Raw genomic sequence first — 22,191 nt, forward strand, 5'->3', positions numbered from 1 at the left:
AAGGGAGGAGTGAACAGAAAAGAAAAAAAAAAAGAGACAACATTTTGAACAACCAGGACAGCCCAGAACATGACATTAAGAAATTTAGCTTTTATGTTTGTCAGTATTAAGGCCATTAGACAATTTGTTCATTCCAAGTACCAAAGATACCCTATCAAACCTACTTTATTTTTAACCATCTTGCTGCATGGGTAGGGGCTCTTTGAACACGTAGTCTAAGCCAATGTGAAACATTGGAGAAGAAGGTTCAGGTGTTACCATGAGGAAAAGCATTTCAGAAATGTTTCAGATATAAGACAACTGGCAGAGTGAAAGCAAACAGACATGTATTGGCACACAGATATCATTAGGCTATTTAATGCCACCAAATGCTCTGGAAAACAGTTTCTGAGTAAATAAGTGAGAGAAAGACCACTACTTAGTCACATCTCTTGCCATAAATATTTGCTAAAAAGCACTTAGAATACCACTGCATTCAATAAATTTTCCTGAAAAGAGAATTTTAAAACAGAGAATCAAACCACAGCTACCCTATTTCCAGGTATGCTCAACCTCCAGGAGAGCAGTCCCTTTGTGAAAGTTATCTTTCTGCTTTTCTAAGGATGAATTAATCGTTACAATTCCATTTGTAGCTGCCATCGAAACACTTGAGCTTTTCCAATGTAGAAGCTTTTGGCTACCATAACTTTCACTTGAAAACACTTTAGAGGCATGTAGAAGTTTGCTACACATTACCTACTGAATATATTAAAACATCATGTGACACTTGGTTTTGGGAGGGAAAAATCAGTGGCTTCCTAAACTCTGCTTCACAATGTCACAATTACAGAAGAAACTTTTGAGTTTTGCAGTTAATGTTCAGATATACAGATACCTGTATAGCTTTCAAGTGGTACAAATCACATAATTTTTTCAACACTTAAAAGCTATGCTCCATCTACAAAATAGCACTCAAACCAGAGCAGTTCCCTTAAGTTCCCCTCAACACTTCAGTAATGTAAGGAACAAGTACATTACTCAAACACCCCTCTTCCATCTCTCAAGCACCTGTTTCTGAATCCTATGAGTTGTAAGGGGACAAATTCCCTATTCCTAGAGACTAGCTTAGAGTCAAATTAAATAGTAACTTGGATATTCCAGAAGCTACAGAAAAATCTAAACCAAGGGTGCATTTACAGGACTTCAGTTTTGAGAATATGCTACTCTCTCAACCATCTTGAACTTACTCTGCTTTGGTTTACACCCCAAACCCGTTTCACAGTACACGAACTTTGTTTCTCTCTTGGAACGAGCCTAGAAAACAAGCTTCAGCCACAAGAAGACATTCGGTCCATCTTACTAGAGTTTATCTGAAGTAACCCTGGTGCAGACACCAAGTGTGCAGCTTTAGGCTGGGACAGTTAATTTTCTTCACAGTAAGTGGCCATGTTTTGGATTTGTGCTAGAAATAGTGTTGACACAGGAATGTTTTTGTTGTTGCTGAGAAGGGCTTGCACAGTATCAAGGCCTTTTCTCACCTCACCCCACTAGCAAGCAGGCTGGGGCTGCATAAAAGGCTGGGAGGGGACACACTGGGATGGCTGACCCCCAGCTGACCAACAGGATATTCCATACCATATGGTGTTATACTCAGCAACAAAAACAGGGAAAAGGAGAAAGCAGGGCCTGATGATTACTTGCCAAGTAATCATTAAATGTGACGGAACCTCCCTTTTCTGAAAACCTGCCTGCCCACAGGAAGTGGTGAATGAATTTCTTGGGGCTGTTTTAGCTTGTTGTGTCAAACTTGACTGTGGACTCTCTCAAGATAGTCCAAAAAGGAACTATACAACAGTATGCAAATCAAACTTAGTATTTAACCTCTGGAAAGAGAATATCCTTCATCACAATACAATTACTAACCAAATTTTAACAACAAAACCTTTCATTCAATGCAGATAAGATTTTGTTTTATAAAATGAGAAACCAATTAGGTTATGATTTTTCACCCTATACCTCAGAACAATGTGGTTCCAGAGGAACTAAATACAAATAAAGGTTGTTATAACAGAATTCCATTAACCCGCCTTCTATTAATTTATTTTAATAACTTAGTATTTACTACTTCAATAAAAGCAGCAAAGGCTACACAATTTCCTACGGAAATTAGATCATATAGTAGAAAAAATATTGCTTAGAATAGCAGATAATGGGGCATTTTCACATCATCAGAGAGACTGAGAGAAAGTCAGTAATATTTACTTTTACCATTACAATCACAAAATCACAGAATCTAATAAGCATGACAGAGAAGGTAGCTTAGAAGAACTTACCACATTTTTGAGTGCTTTTTAATACTTTCATAGTAAAACAAGAAGTTAATTTCATGAACACCCTCTTCATCTGGTCCCCGTAACCACATTGGCAGCTGCACTGAAGCCCCAGGAAGAAGAACAGCATCAGGAAGTGGAACCTGTATTACTTCAGGTGAACCTCCCGTGCCAAGCCCAAAGTCTGCAGAAGAAGCTGAAGACAGCAGTGCTGTTCGCACAGAGGTAGGGTCTGTCACAACAGTCTTGTAAGCACTACAGTTCTCTGAGGCTGAAGGACTTAGTGGTGTTAAAGCAGCAGTATTTCCACCAAAAGTGAAAAATTCTGGATGCTTGGACACGACCTTCAGTGCAGTAAGAGGACACTTGCTTACGTTCACAAATTCTACATATGCTTTTCTGATTTCTCCACAGAGAAGCCCTGTAGGAAAATTTATAAAGAACACCTGTATGGGAGAGAAAAGGAAAAAATAAAAACCTGAACACTGAGCCAAGTTAGGAATGTCATGAAAACAACCATTAACACAAACTCTACTGCTGCCTAGAGCTTCCTGAGGGGAAGTGAAGAGGGAGGTTCTCTCTACCCTGAAATCCAGTGATCTGAAATCCAGACTGGATTTGGGAATGGCTCAAAGCTGCACCAGGGGATGTTTAGACTGGACCTTAAGATGCATTTCCATATGGAGAAGGTGGCCAAAAGCGTGGAATAGCTTTCCAGAGAGGTGGTTGACGCCCCAAGCCTGACACTGTTCAAGAGGCATTTAGATAAAGCCATTAACATACTGTAATAACTGGGTCAGGCAGCTGGACTGGATGATCACTGCAGTCCCTTCTAGCTGATCCATCCCACTCTATAGGCCCCTATCATTAACCAGTTACCATTTTAATAACTCTGCAAAGAAAAAACACTGTATTTTAATTAACCAGCTGGAGTAACTTTTCTGGATGAATGGCAAGCAAACAGAAAAAAGCTTCTTTGACTGTTCCCTGTTTACTTCAAAATCTGGCTACCAAAGGTGTTGCCAACTAAAATTCTAAAGGGAATATAGCAATTTCAGAAGGATACTAATTTTGAGGCTTCAAGTTTCAATTAAAAAAAAAACTCACACAAGTTTGCCACCGACAGATCAGAAATTACCTGGAAAGATTAGGCATTACCAAAATCCAAGCCACCATTGTTAGAATTGCATTTATAAACTGCATTTATCTATTTTCTCAGAACTGCCAAGAGGAAGTAGCTACATACCTCTAACAAAGGCATTTCTTCTGTAATAATAGGATCTAAACGTCGATCGGGTCCATATTTAATCGATGTTTTTTCCTCTTTTGTGTTATTAAGTCGAGGTCCTTGGATTTCTAAATCTTGTCTTCCTCGTACAGATAACCCATTGGAAACAAACTTTCCTGAAAAAGAGGTTTTTAAACTTTTGTTTAGTTGGGTTTTTTTAAGTAATTCCTGACTTTGTCTCTAAGAAATGATCGAAAGCTCCCAATCCAATCTCAAAAGTTAATTTTTATCATGCAATGCGGTTTTCATTGATTAAGCAGCATCACCAACAAAGAACTATTCAAAGCTTACAGCCACGTAACACATGGCTGGCTCAAGTTCCAACAGCCAGTTATCCATTGCTGTGGGCTTACTCTGCCCTTCCATAGTTTGACTACAACTGGAAGGGAAGCGGCAGATAGTGCATGAAGCTGATGGCATTTATTTCCTTTCCCAATTTCTGCCAGGCTGGAAAAGTCACTTAGACGATTATTTCCTTTAAAGGCAGCTACCACTCTCCAAATGGTTTTTATTCAAAAGGTTTCCAGCCTCTAAACAAGCTTCTATTTCTTTCAAACATGTTTTAATTTCCATTTCATCTAACAACTAAATTCACCACGTGAGAGAGACAATTTCAGATGAATGATTCAACAAAACAGATCAAGTAACATGCAGTTAATTGTCAATTTATATAGTAATGTAAAGGAAAGAGAATTCAAGATGCTAAAAAAAAAGCTATCAGCCAAATTTAAATTTAGGAATCTATAAAAAGGACTTCAGTGCAACATTTAGACAAAAAGTTGAAAGTTAACAACGCAAAAAGATGCAGAAGAAAAATTAACAGCAAGAAAGTAAATGGAAGTTGTTATAGATTCAACACGGCATAGATGGAATATTTACATTTTGATTTTTTTACATTCAAAAATTTAGCAAATTTAAAAGGAGAAGTAAAGTATGGATCTGGCATCCTTCCTTGTGGATTCCTACAAGAGTCAATTTGTTCTTTTTCCATTTCAGTTGTTTCTCTTATTTCTACATCCCTACCTGACGGAAGGCCTTGTATCAGGATAGTTAAACACTAGAATTTAGCTCTACTGTGCAGAAGCCATGTCTCCTCCTTCCAGAAACACACAATTTAAAGCAATAATAAACTTACCTGTCTGTAATCCAATAGAAGGATCTATCCCATCTAATGACACAGCACCTTGAACACTGCCAAGATTATAAACGACTCCCAGAATATGTAGCTCCCCTGTTTGATGGGGAAAGAGCTTTAGTCTTGCCTGTGGAGATACGTTAAATTTTTGTTGTTGTTGCTACTAGAAAGAAGTATTACAGTTAAATGTCCAATTGCTAAACACACTCATGGCTACATTCACTTTATAGCTGTGTCAGCTATAACTGCAACTGTAAATATAGATCATTTACTAGACTGAAAGTTTCATATACACAGAATTTACCAAACCACTTCAGAGCTGAGAAATGCTTGTTACATTAGAAAAAATTCCTTAAAGTTAACTTTCACTGTGACTAACAGAATCACAGAATGACTGAAGCTGGAATGGACTTCTGGAGGTCATTGTGCCCAACTTGCCTGCTCAAGCAGGGCCATCTAGAGCCAGCTGCCAAGAATCACAGTCAAAGGGCCCTGAACATCTCCAAAGATGGATAGTCTACAATCTCTCTGGGCAGCCTGTGCCAAGTGCTCAAGCACCATCACATTTGCAAAACAAGTAAGTGTTATAAAGGAAGTTATAAACATTTCCTCATGTTCAGGAGCAGCCTCTTGTGCCCACTGTCTCTGGTCCTGCCACATTTATACAAAGTGACAAGATACATGAGGTACTGGAATTTCTGATTCAGTCATGTGTTCTGTCAGTTTAGTGTTAAGTTCAGATGATAAGTCTGAAATGCATTCTAAAGTTCAATGCTGAAAAGACTTTTTAAAACAAAGTATAGTACTTACCACTTTTGTCTCCTCACTATTAATTAAAAATTCTGCTATTGCTTCAGTTCCTACCATATCTTCATCACAAGTACCCTGAAAAGAAGAAACAGCTCTTTAGATACTATTACTTCTAGGCAGAGAAACTGCCATAAATAATATTTCCAATACCCTTCCCCTTCTTCAAGGGAAAAAAAATCACACAAATTTCCAAACAGTTTGGAAAAGCAAGTGCTACATGCTCAGCTTCTCAGCATTTATGAATTAAAAAAGCAGCTTGAGAGCTCAGTAAACATTTATTTAGGAGAAATTTAAGATTTAGCACTATAAATTGGAACCATTCCCAGCCTGTTTCACGGATATTCACAGAAGTATTTATCACATCATTAAAGTAGCACTTCAGATCAGAACAGAAGGGAAAGTGTATGGTAAGCCTTGAGACTTAAACTATGTAGAACCATGTTTATAACTCTGGTAAATACTTACAGTAACTTTAGAGATCACTGTGTTCTCAAAGTTTTGGCCAGGAAAACAAATTATTTAGGAATTTACTGTACTACTCAATATTAGAATATATTAAAACCTTTAAAACCTGGATATGACAAGAGTCCATCAGGGCTTTTGGCAGCATTAGTTGAAGTATTAAGTCAAACGGTAGCACAACAGCTCATCTAAAGTATTCAAAACATTAATTTTTAATTCAATAAGTTTTCTAATTTCTCTTCTAATCGAGATACTAAGATATTTCTATGTTATATGAGCACAGTTTTTCAGAACACACATTTCACTACGTACAACAACTCAAATAAGAAAAAGGTATTTGGTAATCTACCTACTGACACTCATATTTGCAAGTCAAGGCTAGTGTGACTCAAAATAGATGTGGTACATATATAATGAAATCTTAGAAGTATTTTGTTTTGCATTCAGCTTTACTATGCACATTAGAATTTTTTGCTAACTTGGCTGCTTTGTGCCCTACAGATCTAGGAAAATCTAGATAGTATGAAAATTGTTTAAGTAGCTACTGTTTTTCTTCCCGTTTTTTTTCAGTTTACATTTAAACCTTCATGTTTAATGCTTATGTTTAAATGTTTTCATACTCCGGAATTTTGAATACTCAATATATACTCCATACCTGCAGCTGTTTGGGTTGGAAAAGGATGAAGTTTTCTTTACCTGCTCTTTTGTTTCTCCATCATGCTTTGCACTGAAGTCTTTAGGTTGAAACTTCCACAGCAATGAAAGGTCAGTCAAAAGAAGCGGAACTTTCAGAGGGTTTCGGAAGGACACTTCTACAGTTATTGGTTCTATCAAAAAAGTGCAAGAAAATAATGACAACAGGCTTTCCCCATCACAATCTGACGGCTATCTCAGAGTATTCACATACAAACAACTTGCACAAGAACGTTGGCTCAAATCTCTAACAAGACAGGAAATATCCATACAAACTTCTCTAACACAGTTTATTTCATAAGTGTAAAAATCTTAACTGTACCTTCTATCACAGCAAGCGGAAATTTGGAGTTATCTGAGTAGCGATTTAAACAGAACTGTGTTGGTTGAAAGTTTGAAGGTATTGTTCCTTTATTTATCACAGACACCACCTGCTCCTCAAGCTCCTTCCACTGTTGGGATGATTCCGAGTCATACTCCTGATCCAGGCTTACGTGCGTAGCTGCCTGCTTCTCACCTGGAGAGAGAGAAAGGTGAGAACAGTGATGTGCAACAGCTGCATCAGAGGCCTGTACTGGCAGTTTGGTATCTATTCTTAAAATATTTAAGTACTAGGTCACTATAATTCTTATACTACAATTTATTTTAAAAAGTGAATTGCAGAGCAGCTTGAAATGCACACATGGAAGACAACATTGAGATTCATTTGAATATAGTTCAATTTGGATACCACAGCATTCCAAGATTTTAGCATGCTACATAGTATACCCAGGCTACAGATAATTTCTACTTTATAACGGACTACAACTCCACAGTACATCCTTGGATTATATAAGAATTTCCACTCGGCTTTCTTCACACTCAGGAATCAGAGTGCTCCAAATATTTCATCCTAGAGGAAGTTAACTGTAAAGCTAATTTGTAACATTGTCACTAGCGTCCAGTATTTGCTACAGCAATAATAATCCCTTTCATGAAGTTCATTACAGACTTGCATTGAAGCTTTCCAGGTGTGAAAAACAGTGACAGTCCGCACAACCACACACACAGATTTCATGTTTACACGGAAAGTCTGAAAACATCCAGCCAGTAGATATCAAGCTCAAGCTTTTCTTTTGAAATATTTTTAAGTTACCTAGTCACTTTAGTTTTACATAATGACAGACTTCTTGTAAATGGCACCAACTCCTGCACGTATTTTGGTTTTTTTAAAAAGGTACTTGAAACTGTTTACTTAAAATTTTCTAACCTTCTGCTGGTCGTCGATCATGGCCAAAGAAAACACGAGTTGCTGAGCTGTTAATGTATGGTAAAGGAAGCTGTGGTAAGGGACCATCAGGTGACAGCTGAGTTGCATTCTGGAGCAAAGGAGCAAGAAAACAGAGTGTTATGTATACTACCAATGGTTGAATGATAAGAAAGTCAAATTAAAAACACTCAATGTTTGAACAAGGAGTACTTTTAAGATGGAATAAATAATTTCAATTAACTGTCTGACATTGTTTTTATTTTCCTTAATAGGTGTTTCAAGTTTGTGAAATCCTTATGGAAAAAGGAGAATAGTTATTTTAACCCTGAAATCTAATCACTACCATGATTGCATTGCTGTTATGAGCTTTATTTGATGCAAAGCTTGACTCTCTAACTCAGAATTTGATAAACTATATTTATTCCAACACCATTAAACAAGACTCTCACCAAGCTGAGCTGTGGATTCAACTACCAGCTTTTGAGTAAGGTCTGCCATAACTTAAACACCCCAAAAATTCTGTTCATAAGCTTTAAAAGGCAGTATCTACATGGCTGCATATTGTGTAGCAATATCAGCACTACACACCCCATGACGTATATAGTATACTGCAATCCAGAATCACCCATGAACTTAAACACAACTCAATGAGTCACTTGATCCAACAAATTCTATCCTTAATAAAAAAATGAAATTCACTATAGGACAGAGCTATCTAGTCTTTATTAAACATGTATTATCAAAAGCCCTCAAAATCATTATAAATTGGTCAAAACAGAACAGACCCATTTCCTCTAAAAGACCATGAAACTTATCACAACTACAATCCAGCTATGACCCTCAAAAAGACAACTTTATTTTAATAAAAACATATACACTACTGTGATAATAACCCATACTTATACCCATCTGTGAAAGCACTACACACATGAAATGCAGCATGTGCAGGTTTTTTGAAGTCTGAAGTAAAAAACTGAACATATCAAATAGATTTAAAAAAAACAAAAAACTCTGGAACGAAGCAGATAAAACAGAAAATCATTTAATGATTTAACAGAGAATTGGTGGTAATAAAATTACTTATTACAAAAGAAACAGAGACACTGAAGTAATTTACCTTATAGACATAAAGATATTCTCTTAAAAAAGCTCCTTGCTGAGCTGGAGGTTGTTTACTGTCATTGATCAAAATATGTCTGAAGGCAGACACGGCGTTGTCCAGCTGACGAAGCGTGAAGGACTGACGACCGATGGTGAAGTTAATGTGGTCTTCTGCAAGAGACCAGCCCTTCCCTTTGTAAACCTGCATGGCTTGACAGTAGCAACGTAAGGCATGTTTCTTCTGCAAGAAAAAAGGTCATTTGTCAAATTTTCCTGTTATCCACTGACTGAAATTATAACATTAGGAAGACTGAACAGTAAGTCAGCAAAGTATTTTTTACCACATCCCTGCCACTGTGCAAACTGTAATGTTTCAGAACTGTGCCTCATAGAATCTGGTCAATACTAATCTAAGCACAGAAGTGCTTGTTCCTACAGTACAGAGTCTGGCCTCCGGGTTAAGTTCACATTTTCAAAGACTATAGTAACAGGTAGTAAGTTAGAAAAGCAAATAAGAAAAGATTACTTTTAAAACAGTGTTTGAAGTTCCTTTAGGACTGACTGCTAAAGTCTACAGAGCTCTATTGCCAAGCCTCAGGACATAAGCTAGATTCAATACATTTCATTCCACCCGAACTGAACTTTCAGTGCGATACTTTCAGCCAACTGCTGTTCAGTATATGTATCTGGGACAAAAATCCAGGCCAAGAAAACCAACAAAACACAGCCCTACGCACAAGAAAAATTACCAATCATCATATCAGCCACTGGGAGATAGATGGACTGATCCCAGTCAGCTACATAGCTCCTTTCCTGCACATACCTCAGGACCCCGGCATTCAATCCCAAGTCTAGGTGTTGAACAGCTGTATAGACATTCACTGTACAGCTAAGTCTCAGCTTCTAAAAAATGGCAACAGCATTCCCTTACTTACAGCACTAATGGGGAAAAAATCTAATATACGCTTACACTGATATGGTGATGACAGCAGAGTACAAGCAGTAAATCCTTAACATCAGCATGTACTAGTGACACCTTAAAATATGGTATTATGGTCTGCAGCTAAACAGCCTGGCTGATTTCTCTTCAGTACCATTTTATAGTCTTGTACCTTTAAGGAAAAATACAATTGCTACATTTCCTGTAACACTGAAAAAGTACTTCTTGGATACCAGAATCCCTACAAATATTAGACACAAACAGTGAAGAGCGCTGTTACACAAAGTCAAAACTTTACAAAATGCATTTGCTTTCCCAGACAAAGGAACAGGATATAAAAGAATAAAAACATGAAAAACTGATCAATAGCTTCCTGCCATTACTGTTCTGTCATAACAATAGACAGGAAAACTGTTGCATGAAGAAAACCAAGGAGGGGGTGAAGTACTCCTACTATTCCTTACATCACAGAAGCCAACAATGCAAAACTACTTTTTCTAGTCCTTATCAGGACAGTGAGACTGAGATTGGGGAGGGTGGGAGAAAATCCCCAGCCAAGACCACAGGGCTTTGTTTAAAACAGAAATTTGACACCTTGATTCTCCTGTATTATTGTCTTGCAATAAGAACCCCAGCAGGAATCAAGCACAAGCCATCTTTACAAAATATATCCCACAACTAATGCAGAAACAGAGCACAAAAGTTCTATCCAAAGAAGTTCATCTACCACCATTAGAACGGCCTGCAAAGTAATGCGAATGGGAGTAAAAACAATCTGATCTGTATTGCTTTAACTGCCACTTAAGTCTAACAGCCACAGAGATGCTTTGGTTTGTTGTGAGTAACTGTTCACACACCTGCATCTCCAATACAGAACATGTATTTAAGTCACCAGGAAATACAAATACCTAAATTTTGCTACTATTCTAATAAGCTGAGTTTAACAAATAATTATCTCCCGCAATTCACTCTTATCTCAGGAGTAAAAATATTCTTTTGCCCAAAAAAGCAAAATTACTGTGTATAAAATGAGACCCAGAAATGAAAACACACATCACTTGAAATTTAAGTCAGCAATCTTCAGCATTCCTTCAAAAACAGAAGTAAAAGGCTAAGGTGATCAATCCAGAAACCATTTTCAGAAGATTGCAAAAGAGAATACTGCAGACTAGCACAGAAGTGTCAGAAGATAAGCATCTTTTTCCAGACTAATGACACACAAAGTAACTTATACCAGGCATATTTTCCATGTGAAAAGATAATACTTACCTGGCCTGCTTTACTAAATCTGTGGCCAGCCAATATCATATGAAATGCAAACTTTCTAACCATGGGACTTTTCATATTTATAAAACAATGGGCTGCCTGCTCCAACAGGAGTGCACTGCGAAGATCTGAATCCTGTTTAAAAGGAAAAAAGAAGAGTTAGCCTGAGTTGAATAAAACCATAGAGGTAACAGTTGCCTTGTTTTAATGCTAAGAGGGACAGTAAGTTCTAAGAGTTCTGTGAAGCCAAAGATTCTTTTATATGCAAACATTATATACATTTGTGAGTACATAAAATAAGACTAAAAGTATTTTTCAATATTATTCAACGCCATCATGTTCTTACTTATTCTAGTGAAGTATATTTGAACCTATTTCAGTATGACTAACAAAAGAAGTATTTTCTGCTTTTTCAGTTACTCAGGCTACAGTTTCAAACACTTACCATTACCTCTGAAGAACTCTCCCACCTTTTACCCTCCCCTTCCCCTGCAGATATTAGGGCTAAAAACAAAAAATACCATGATGACTGAAAAATACAGGAAGCAATGAAACTTGGTGAATTTTTATCACATGAACTTTTTGAACATACTGATTTCTTAATGTACAATTTCTTACTATTATATCCTTTTCTTCTGCCAAGACACAGCTATATTACTTTAACCAATCAGAACATAATCGACTTGATTTTACCACAGCTGAACTCTACACAGTCAGTGATGCTCAAGTCTGTATCTTGACTACAAATATACTCTGGGACACCAATATAGTATCCAGTGAAGATTTTCCTTGCAACTACTAAAATGCTCCACAGGCATACTATGTGCAATTTCAAGCTGTAAAATAACCATGAAGAGCTAACAGGATTTAAATTCTTTGCTTTAATATCTTAGTCAGCTCTTGTAAACACTGGTAGAAAGCTTAAGTTGAAAGGGAAAGAATGAAGCTACAGAGACACTAGAGAAAGAAAATTACAGAAATTATTCTGGGCTTAAGCAGTCCAAGGAAGGTCTCAGAAGCACCACATTTGGTGCAGCTGGCCATGAAATCAGAACTACTAGTTAAACTTCCCTCCATGCTTTAGAAGAGATGTTACACTATTACTGGAATAACATTTTTCTTCATTCCTTTTAAAGCAAGACACTTCCTGGGTTAGAAGCTGATCCATGCTAATTTCCACCAATTAACATCACAGAAGTGTAGAGTTTCACTTACACAGCAAGGTTCTAATGATTCATACCAGCTGAACTACAGCAATCTCTTAACTGCCTAAACTATAGAGAACTTCTGATTATATATGGGATAGTGTCCACTATGGCTCTAGCAAGCCATGCTAATACTTTTAACACAAGTTTGTAAGCTACACCATCCAAGAGCTAGGCAGATGTCAAAGAAAATTAGTTACAAAGCCAAAGATAACATATTTAGCATGGTTAAGGAAGTCAAGCATTTGACTAGAAAAAGAGTAACTGTACTAGTTCCTTCACTTACAGTGTACACAGTTTTCTTCACTTCATGCTCTATACCTGTTCATTTGCTACCTTTGGCTAGAAAATATTGTAGCACAAGAATCAGAAGGCAACCTAGAAGTGTTTGAGTAAGAAAACAAATAGTGAGAGGGCAGAAATGGAAAAAGCTACTAAGTTTTACCTCACTGGTCAAACGAATCAGAAGAGCAGCTGCCTCTGAATATTTGCTTTGACTTTTTAAGATTTCAGCACTAAGCAGTACACAGCGTTCAGCCAGAACCATGTTCCTGAAGTAAAAACATGCATGTATTAATAAATATTTATCAAAATAAACCTCAGAGAACTTTTAATTTGCTACACATGACATCAGACTGAGGTTCTGTAGCTTATTCTTCTTAAAGCAAAATATATGACAGTTCACTCCCCACAAAACCACATACAGATTGACACATTAAGTGTCCAATTCTACTATAACAGGAGCTTTATGAAAGTCAAAGCTGGAGACCATTTTTTTAGAATATTATTGTGTTTGTAAGAGTACCAAATAAAATTATCTGATAAAAAAAGAAGTCTAAAAGCTAGAAGCAGGTTGTACTGGCAAGTTGTACTCATGTACCAGGTGCCCACCAAGCTGCTCTGTCACACCCCCTGCTCAGCAACACAGGGGAAGAAGATCAGACTAAAAACCTCACATGGCGAGAAAGAGACAGGGAGACCACTCACCATTTAGTCATGGGCAATACAGACTTGTTTTGGGGAAGATTAAATTAATTTATTGGCAATTGATAACTGAATAGCACAATGATCAATAATAGCAGAAATAAAACACCTTCTCCTGACTAATCCTTCTTCCCAGGCTCAAGTTCACTCCAAATTCTTCTACCTCCTCCTCCCCACAAGCAAGGCAGAGGAACAGGGAGAAGAAGCTGTCGTCTTTTAACATTAACTTATAACATTTCTCCTTTGCTGTTTCTTCCTCCAAATCCTCCTCCCCTGTTTCAGTGTGGAGTCCCTCCCTCAGATGCAGTTCTTCAAGAATTGCTCCAGCATGTATCGTTTTTGCAGTGTAGAGTCCTTCAGGAACTGTTTCAGTGCGGTTTCCCCACAGGTCACAGATCCTGACAGCCACCTGCTGTGGCATAGGCTCTGTACAGACCACAGTCACCTTCAAGGTACATCCACCTGCTCTGGCATTGGGACAGACTACAGGGTAGATCTCTGCTTGCCCATGCACCTCCATGGGCCACAAGGGAAAATCTGATCCAGCATGGTCTTCACCACAGGCTGCAGGGAAGTCCCACCTTCTCCTGACCTTGGCATCAGCAGGGCTGTTTCTCTCATTTTCTCACTCCTTTCTCCCAGCTGCTGCACAGCTATTTTTACCCTTTCTTAAATGTGTTATCACGGAGGTAACAGCAGCACTGCCAGCTTGGACAGCAGCAGGCTCATTTTGGAGATGAGTGAAAACTGATTCTGCCACAGGCAGCTCCTGCTGTCTTCTCACAGAAACCCTCCTTGCAGCCATCCCACTACCTAAAAATCTACCATGTGAATTCAATACACAGATTCAATAAGCACTCTGTTAAGAAGAGCCCAGATCTCCTTTCATGCTATCCTAGATATGTCAGTTTATCTTACTCCTTAAAATGTTACCATCATTCTGTGATCACCTGGCACTATTACTGTGCAGGGCCAGGAAGTTAAGCCACCAGATCTTTCAACTTTCACTGTACAAAGATCAGTACAAAAGTAAACAACGTACTTGCAGATATCTCGGTAGGTCTGAATTGCTGTCTCCATATAATGAGCAGGATATGGCCTAGGAGCTCCAGGCTGAAGAAAAGCTGACACTGCTGCCATTTCCTACAAGAGAAATCCATTAAAGTCAATGTAGGTTTTTCAACAAATCACAAACCTCAAAATACTGAGGAACGTGTTTCAATAGCTATTAGATTCGAGATCTCCCTCTGATCAGTTACTGGCATATAAAAGTATCCAATACACTGTAACTGATAAAAGGTTTAATACAACAGCCTATTTATGGCTCTGATTGTAATTAGCCAGAGAGTTATCCACAGAAGTGTTCACAGTTGACAGTACACCCAACATTGTGCAGAAGCATTGATTCAGTGCAGTTTTACAAATCCAAAAGAACTTCCTATTATCAGGAAGATTGCTCCTGCAAAGTAGCACTAACATGTATTTTAAGATGAGGTCTATTTTTTGAGTTTTGCTTAAATGAAATTACATTATGAGCTTGCAAGGAAACTCTAGTGAACACAGAGTCTGAAATTTTACTGCTTTTCTCACAGATTGAACATATTATAGCAAAGATTTTCTACAGAAAGTAAACATTAAGACTAGTAAATTGCAACAAATGCATAATTAAGACTGCTTCCATTCATTTGGAAATTAAGATTTCTTAATATTATTCTGCTTATTCATATTATCCAAATGCAGAGCAACTTTCTGAACTGTAAAAACAGATGTTTAAATAAAAGTTTTAATCAAGAAGCAAAGGTGTACAATAATGCTTCCATGGGTCTATGAAGCAGAGTTTTGAGTTTTAGCAAGTTAACCAGACTAAAATTTAAAATATATATCCTCTAAAAATTTATAAAATTACTCATTTTCCTCCAGTGCTCCCATTCATTTTGTTTAAAATTATTTTAGTCATAAACATCATCATTCTTAGGAGGAAATTATGAACGAGTATACGTTTAGAGTGAAATTCAGTAGTGACATACTCAAAGTGTAGCCTTCAAGTTTTAAGTCACCCAAAAACACGTACAATACCATCTTTATAGTGACAGAGTCTTGACTTTCTGACAAATAAGTATTTTATTTAAGTCTAAAAGAGATACTCTAAAACTATTTTATGTCTGACTTTGAGTTATCAGTTTAAAGACCAATTTTTCTGGAGGTGGCATTCTAGTTTTCCTCCTTTCCACAATTTAAGAATTAACTCTCCAGTTCTTATTCATACCTTTATTCCCTTCATATAACAGCAGAAAACAGATTTTACAACACCTTAGAGTTTCCTAAAGATAGGCAGCAGATTTGAGGAGACCCTTACAAATTTGGAGGTGGAGAAGAGAGATTGCATTTTGTTGCCTTCAGACAAATATTAGAGATTATTAGAAAAAATTCACAGAATGTTCATGTTACATGAAGTACCAACCAGTGCTCCAGCTGCATAAAGCATTGCCTGATCATTTAAGAAGTCCTTCTTTGCTGTATGGTAACAGCTATATGCAAGTTCATAGTGTTGCACCAAAAAGCACAAGTCTGCCATCTTTCGGATTTGAAGTTCTGGCGCTTCTGGTGGATACCTACAAATACAAATATTTCAATTCAAAGTTGTCCTCTCTCAGCCTAGCCCCAAAATAGCCAAGAAAAGTGAATCTCTTTCCTTGCTTCCACACGTAACTTGGCTTCACATCTTACTTTCTTACTAGCAAGATTCATTGTTTCAGTATCACTGAAAGCACACACTCCTCTTAGCCAAGAAATACTGAATGGAGTTTATAACTACCACTCAAGCTGCTCAGTCAGATTAACCATCAGAGCTAAGCAGAACTGTATGAGAAGGAAAAAAAATAAGACTTTGATTGTTTACTTGGCTTCAAGTTGTTATTTCTCCACATTTCTCCTGAAATAAATAAGTCCACTAACAACTATGCTTTATGCCAAAACACTACAAGTTCCTGTTCTCTACAAGCATCAATCTAATTTTAGGTTAATCCAATATATATGATTCACTTCAGCGATAATCAAATACATTTTCACAAACACTTGTATGTCAGATGCTGTAGGAAGTGAACTACGCTTACAGGTTCAAAACAGAAAGCTGGAATTAGCAACATTTTCACTAAGAATCCAAAGACACACAACACAGACATTTGAAGCTGTATGTCTATGTCAAGGACATTAACCTTGACTAGAAAATGACCAAAATTATTTAGACTTCTGTGGTAAAGACAGTTGTTTTTCAAGATTATACATCTTAATTCGCAGAGGGAATTACCAAATCATACAGAATTTGTATTTTGCTAACACTTAAAACCTGGTTTTAGTGTATACTAAGACACAGGTGCACTAAGTATGAAATTCCCTTTAGTTTAGCTCTTGAACACATTGCAAAAGCAATATACTCAATACTCTGCTGGAGCAAATTGCATAGTTACATAGGCAAAAACACCTATACATGGAGTTTGGCTGTAATGACAGGTGGGAAAGCTTGTACAAATTCTTGAAAAATCCCCCATGACAAACCATAGCTTCTTTTTATGACTAATACTCTTAACATCATGTGTTCATATTAACTTAGAAAGCCTCGTTGTAAATAGAGCAGGCAGATGACTCTGCAGTCTATTTTACCCCTTCTTCTTTAAGTTCTGCTACTCCTTTATTGTACATCTTCAGGCACAGTACTTTTCATGATTTTTCTAACTGAAATCATTCACAACACTGCTGGTTTAGTTCACCTTGCAGAACACCATCAAACAAACACATGCTTTCCCTCTCGCCCCTAAAAAAGGCTGCATTTGCAATTTAGAACTAAAAATAAGGACTGAGATTACTTACAGCAAACCAGAAGTATTCTTGAGCTCATTTATACTTTTCTCTGGAACCTTGCTGCCACTAAACCATTTTTTAGTAGCAGAAAACAGTGATCGGCTCAAGCCTTTCCTGGATATTAACTGGAGGAAGACATTGAATTAGAGAATTAGAGCACTATATTGCAATAGGCCTAAGTTAAACTAATATAAAAAGTCAAACTTCACTTGTAAATTGATTTTTCTTCCATAAACCAGAAATAATTAAAGGAGTAAAATAAATAAGAACCCTCTTTCTTAGAATTAATCTGACATTGAGATAGAAGCTCTTATATTTATTTTTATATATTCATATATTCATAGTTCATATGTTTATTTTGTCTCAGACAGTTGAGGTTTAGAGTTGAGTTTTTTCATTCTTTCTGTAAAACAGACATCTTAAGAACTTGAATATTTGCTACATCTGTTTGAAAACTAAATTCTAAATAATTAGAATATCTAATTTTGGGTAGTAGTCCAACCTAAAATCTAGACTAAGTGCATACAAGAAAGAACCTTCTCTCTCATGCACATAAAGCATTATCACACCACGAACATCAATTTCAAGTGTCAAGGGTATGAGGCAAGCAACATTACACAACTTCATTCTTTTAGATAAGTTCCACTTAGAAGGAAACTTCTGCAGGGAATTACCACTCCCATCCTGTAAGGCAAGCTATAATCACTCTTTAAAGATAATTTTAAAAAGCAGAACATCTTTCTTTTCTTACCAGGACTAGGAGGAATATATCACTGCATTCCTGTTTGCTACACTTTACGTAACCACTTCTTTTTAATGCTTCTCCATAAAACTTACTAAATGTAAATATGGTCAGCATGCACCAACTCCCAAAAGTCACCTCAGGGAGTGAGCATTCCTAACACAACATGACCCTTCATATGGAAAGCCTTCATACTTAAAACTATAACTTGAATAGACAATCCAATCAAAATAAAATCACAACTAAGAGAACTGACTGATATTTGGGTCCAAAACTTAATGTGAATACAGTAATTTGATTGCACCAATGTAAGTCAATCCATCTCTTCAGCTGCTTAAGCCCATGTAAGAGTGAAACACTTGTAAAATAAAGGACTTCACTGCGATCCAAATAACTTAAATGCATGACCTTGACTGAACATGGACATTATATTAATCTCACTTCCAAAAAATGCCAGTTTAAGAGAAGCATATTCAGCTGCAAAAACTGCTGAAATCAACAGAATTACACAATTCAGGGTGTCCCTGCATTTCTTCCATGTCAAGTAGCAACTGAGGGGGACAGCTTTTTTTGCAGACAACTATTAATTAAATAAATTTCTTAAATTTAGTTGTGTATTCTGTTGAAACACAAAGTCTATTTTGTTCCCCATGCCAGATTCATCCAAAAGCACAGAATATTAAGGTACAACAGATTTCCCCAGAAACAAGTCACACACACAGGTTTCTACCAAGAAGCCACCTTGCACTGGAGTTTTTGATACGAATTAGTTCTTGTCTTTATAAAAGATAAATTAAATAATAATGAGAAAACTTCAGTTATTTCTCTTAAATCTACTACAAGTTTTCAGCAAGACTGTTGAATCATTAGATGCAGAAAGAAGTAATACTGTCAAAACAGATTTCTGAATAACTGGATTTATACCCTAACCATTTTTCCTTATTATAGCACAAAGTGTTTTTAAGGGTAAACTGACCTGATCATTGAGCTGTCGAATTGTTTTCTCTATGTGTGGCAAAAGTCCCCGAAATGTGAATTCCTGTATGAACTGCCTAATTCGATCGTGATCTGTGAGAGTTAAACAAGCACCATGAGGTGACCCAGAATTTGACTTCTTTGAGTCTTGAAGTGATGTAGAAGCCTTCATGTAATCAGCGCTATCCAAACTGCCACTGGGATGATCCAGTTGAAGGGGGTGAGTCTTAAAGTTATTTGACAAGCCATCTGTTGAAAGATTGAAAGAAAAGTTCCAGTAAGTATAAAGCTACTTAAATATTTCAGGTTCTAAAGGTCATTTTTACTAACCTACTTCAAAGCTTCCCTTACTCAGAACTCTGGAAAGCAAAGCAATTCACCAACTGTTCTGCACTACAGATCAATGCTGAGCAGGCAGCAGCTGAGCACTGAGTATTGTATCATTCCTGCAATTGTCAGAAAGTTCAGGCAATCTCAAGAATTACAACATGACTGAATATGCACAGTTTTGGTCCTCAACTACAGTGCAAAAAAATCTTCCAGTATGCTGACTAATATTAACAACTTTGAAGGAAAACTGGAAACATTAAAATGAAAATAAAGCATTCATCAAAGTTGGGATTGCAGCAATTACTACAATGGCTCCACTGGGTCCATTCTCTTTTTTTCCGCTTATGTTTTAAGGTTAAAAAAAAAAAAAAAAACCAACAAAAGAAACCTAATTTTCCATGTTGCTCCAAGCAATCATGATGTAAAACAATTTCCTCCAAAGTCCTCTTTGTTCAATGAGAAGGACTGCTGATCACTATTGCATTTAGCTCTCTGAAATAGACTGAGACATTGCTTCACTCCAAGACTTAAGCAGTTTTCTTACTTATAAGAAAATCAGCTTGCACTATGTGGCACCAAGCAAAGCTGAGCTGTGAAAGCAAATCCTCAATGGATATTACCCATGAAATCTAATTTTGAGCTTTTAAAGTTCAATTGGTAGCTCCTAGATTACATCTGGGCTGCAAGGCCTTACAAAGATGGCAACTGTAGGGTCTCCTACACATGCTAGGTCTCCACAAGCCTTTCAGGTGAGATATGAAGGATCTGGGCTGAGGCAGGCCAGGCAATGCAGGGTACCTCACTTATTCCCTATTTGGTGATGCCTCTCACCTGAATACTACACAGCTATCTTAATTGTGTTTAAGGGTGCAATAATTTGCACTCAATTTCATTTACTATCCTCTCCCATCCACAAGCTGAGTTCCAAAGCAAATGCTTCCAATCAACTTAGAAACTAAACATTCTCTAACATTTACAGATTTAATATCAAAACCAAGGACAAACTACAAAACCTCAGCTTCCAAGTTACAGCAAAGTATACAAACCAAACCTTTCATAATTATGAAAATTGGCCATTTAAACCTATGCTATTTTCACTAATTACCAGAGTTTGCAGACAATATGCTTAGACTTACAAAATATGAGCCCAATACATCATTAACCACCTCATTAAGGAGATGTCACCAATCCAGTAGGTCAGTACCACAGCATTTTTCCTTGAGGACACTTAGAGCATTTAAAAAGCCATTACTCTGAGCTGCCTAACAGACCATCTAATTAAATACTGTCCAAGACAAAAAACAGTTGTGTAAACGCTGTCAGATCAAGGTTTTCATAAAGCTACAAAAATACCTTTAATTTCACTGTCTATGCCATCTGATATCAAGTGATCAGTGTTCTTGTTTGAAACAGTATAATCTTCATAGGAATCCTGCCAGAGAAGAGAGGGGAAAAAAAAGTCAGAACTTTAAGACTACTCATCCACATACAAAAGTCATTAAACAATAGTTGTCAGTTTCAGTAAGTTAACTGAATTACTACAGCAACGTGTTTGTTCATATGTTTTAACTTCTCTAAGTAGTTTCTGAGGCTTTAATAAACTGTCTTATTTTAAAGATGCAAGTTATATTCACCAAATGAATCAAGTACCTTCTAACTTGCTCAACTGGCTTCCCTGTCAATCAAAGTAACTCCAACTCTTGCACAGCAATGCCTACAGCAGCAAAAATATATTCCCTAAAGCAGTTCCTGAATAAGCTCACACACACAAAGATCTATATTGCACAGTTCACACAAGACAGAAAAAAAGAAAAATATCTGATTAGTTTATGATGGACTGTAACTCACTGGTCCTCTTAGCTTATAGAATATGGAATGTTTTGACTTTTCAGTGGCAGCTGATGCCAAGAATGGCTACCTAGAATAGACAGCTACATTTGGCAAAGAAATATGATTCCAGAAGCCTTTTAATCATAAGGAGTTATAACTGCAAGTCAGTCAAAAGCAAACTCAAAAAAAGAGTATTTTTGGTTCTAAAGCCAAAAATACAGATATTTATGGCACGCTCAAAACACACTATCCCTTGCAATCTTAGCAGATGACAGACCAGACTAGACCCACAAGAAGTTATCACAAAAACCACACATACTCCCACAAAACAACACACCCAGACTATTTAGTGAAGTACAGAAGACCCAGGGAAAAAATTTAAGACTGAGGAAGACAAATAAAAATGAAGGTAGAAAGTTGCTATGAACACGACACTTCTGAGGTTACTTCCTCTTACAACTCTTATTATTTCTTATTTATTGTCTATTATTTCTGTGTTCCTGTCAATCTATTTCAGACAGTCCAGTATTTCAGTGTTCCTTACTGTCAACTTAAGTAGCACAAAGGACAGTTCCTGCTGAGGACTCATCTTATGCCCTCACAAAAAGCCACAGCTGTGTCAGAAGTGTCTGGACTGCCTACCCATTCTGTAGAAACACATAACACTAAGGTGAAACTTAATGCAACTACAATGGACTTTCATAAGCATGGTAAGATCTGTTTTTAGAAGACTGTACTACCTGGTTCTGGATAGTGTTTTTCTGAAGGTACTGACTCCAAGGATCTGGTATCTGTTCGTCTGCTCCTCTGTTAGACACCCGAGAATTTATTTTCAGCAAATAGCAACCCTGAGTTCCATATCTCTGTTTCATCTCTTCATAAATGGAGTCAGCTCTGAAACAGTAAAACAACATTAGTCCTGTCTTGATATCAAACTAACTTTAGAACATGTACTGCAACAGACTATTTTAGACTATTATCTATAGTGCTTAAAAGGAATATTCTCCTATTTTT

At 37.0% G+C, this 22,191-nt stretch overlaps 1 protein-coding gene across 4 annotated transcripts in view; it reads right to left on the reverse strand.

Annotated features, from left to right (window-relative positions):
• Positions 1-22,191, reverse strand: part of TRAPPC8 (trafficking protein particle complex subunit 8) — a 52,484-nt gene that overhangs the window by 17,284 nt on the left and 13,009 nt on the right. For all 4 annotated transcript variants that reach the window (XM_063168032.1, XM_063168023.1, XM_063168050.1 and 1 more), the window contains 16 exons: positions 21,918-22,071; positions 20,701-20,779; positions 19,019-19,266; positions 17,310-17,425; positions 15,904-16,054; positions 14,485-14,585; positions 12,904-13,009; positions 11,257-11,388; positions 9,064-9,288; positions 7,947-8,055; positions 7,020-7,214; positions 6,701-6,831; positions 5,543-5,617; positions 4,733-4,859; positions 3,556-3,713; positions 2,313-2,755 (listed from right to left, as the gene is read on the reverse strand). In XM_063168032.1, the coding sequence (XP_063024102.1) occupies positions 2,313-2,755; positions 3,556-3,713; positions 4,733-4,859; positions 5,543-5,617; positions 6,701-6,831; positions 7,020-7,214; positions 7,947-8,055; positions 9,064-9,288; positions 11,257-11,388; positions 12,904-13,009; positions 14,485-14,585; positions 15,904-16,054; positions 17,310-17,425; positions 19,019-19,266; positions 20,701-20,779; positions 21,918-22,071 (2,550 nt within the window). The remainder of the gene's footprint in view (positions 1-2,312; positions 2,756-3,555; positions 3,714-4,732; positions 4,860-5,542; positions 5,618-6,700; positions 6,832-7,019; positions 7,215-7,946; positions 8,056-9,063; positions 9,289-11,256; positions 11,389-12,903; positions 13,010-14,484; positions 14,586-15,903; positions 16,055-17,309; positions 17,426-19,018; positions 19,267-20,700; positions 20,780-21,917; positions 22,072-22,191) is intronic.

Source organism: Melospiza melodia, chromosome 1, assembly GCF_035770615.1.
Source record: "Melospiza melodia melodia isolate bMelMel2 chromosome 1, bMelMel2.pri, whole genome shotgun sequence".
NCBI classification, from domain to species: domain Eukaryota; kingdom Metazoa; phylum Chordata; class Aves; order Passeriformes; family Passerellidae; genus Melospiza; species Melospiza melodia.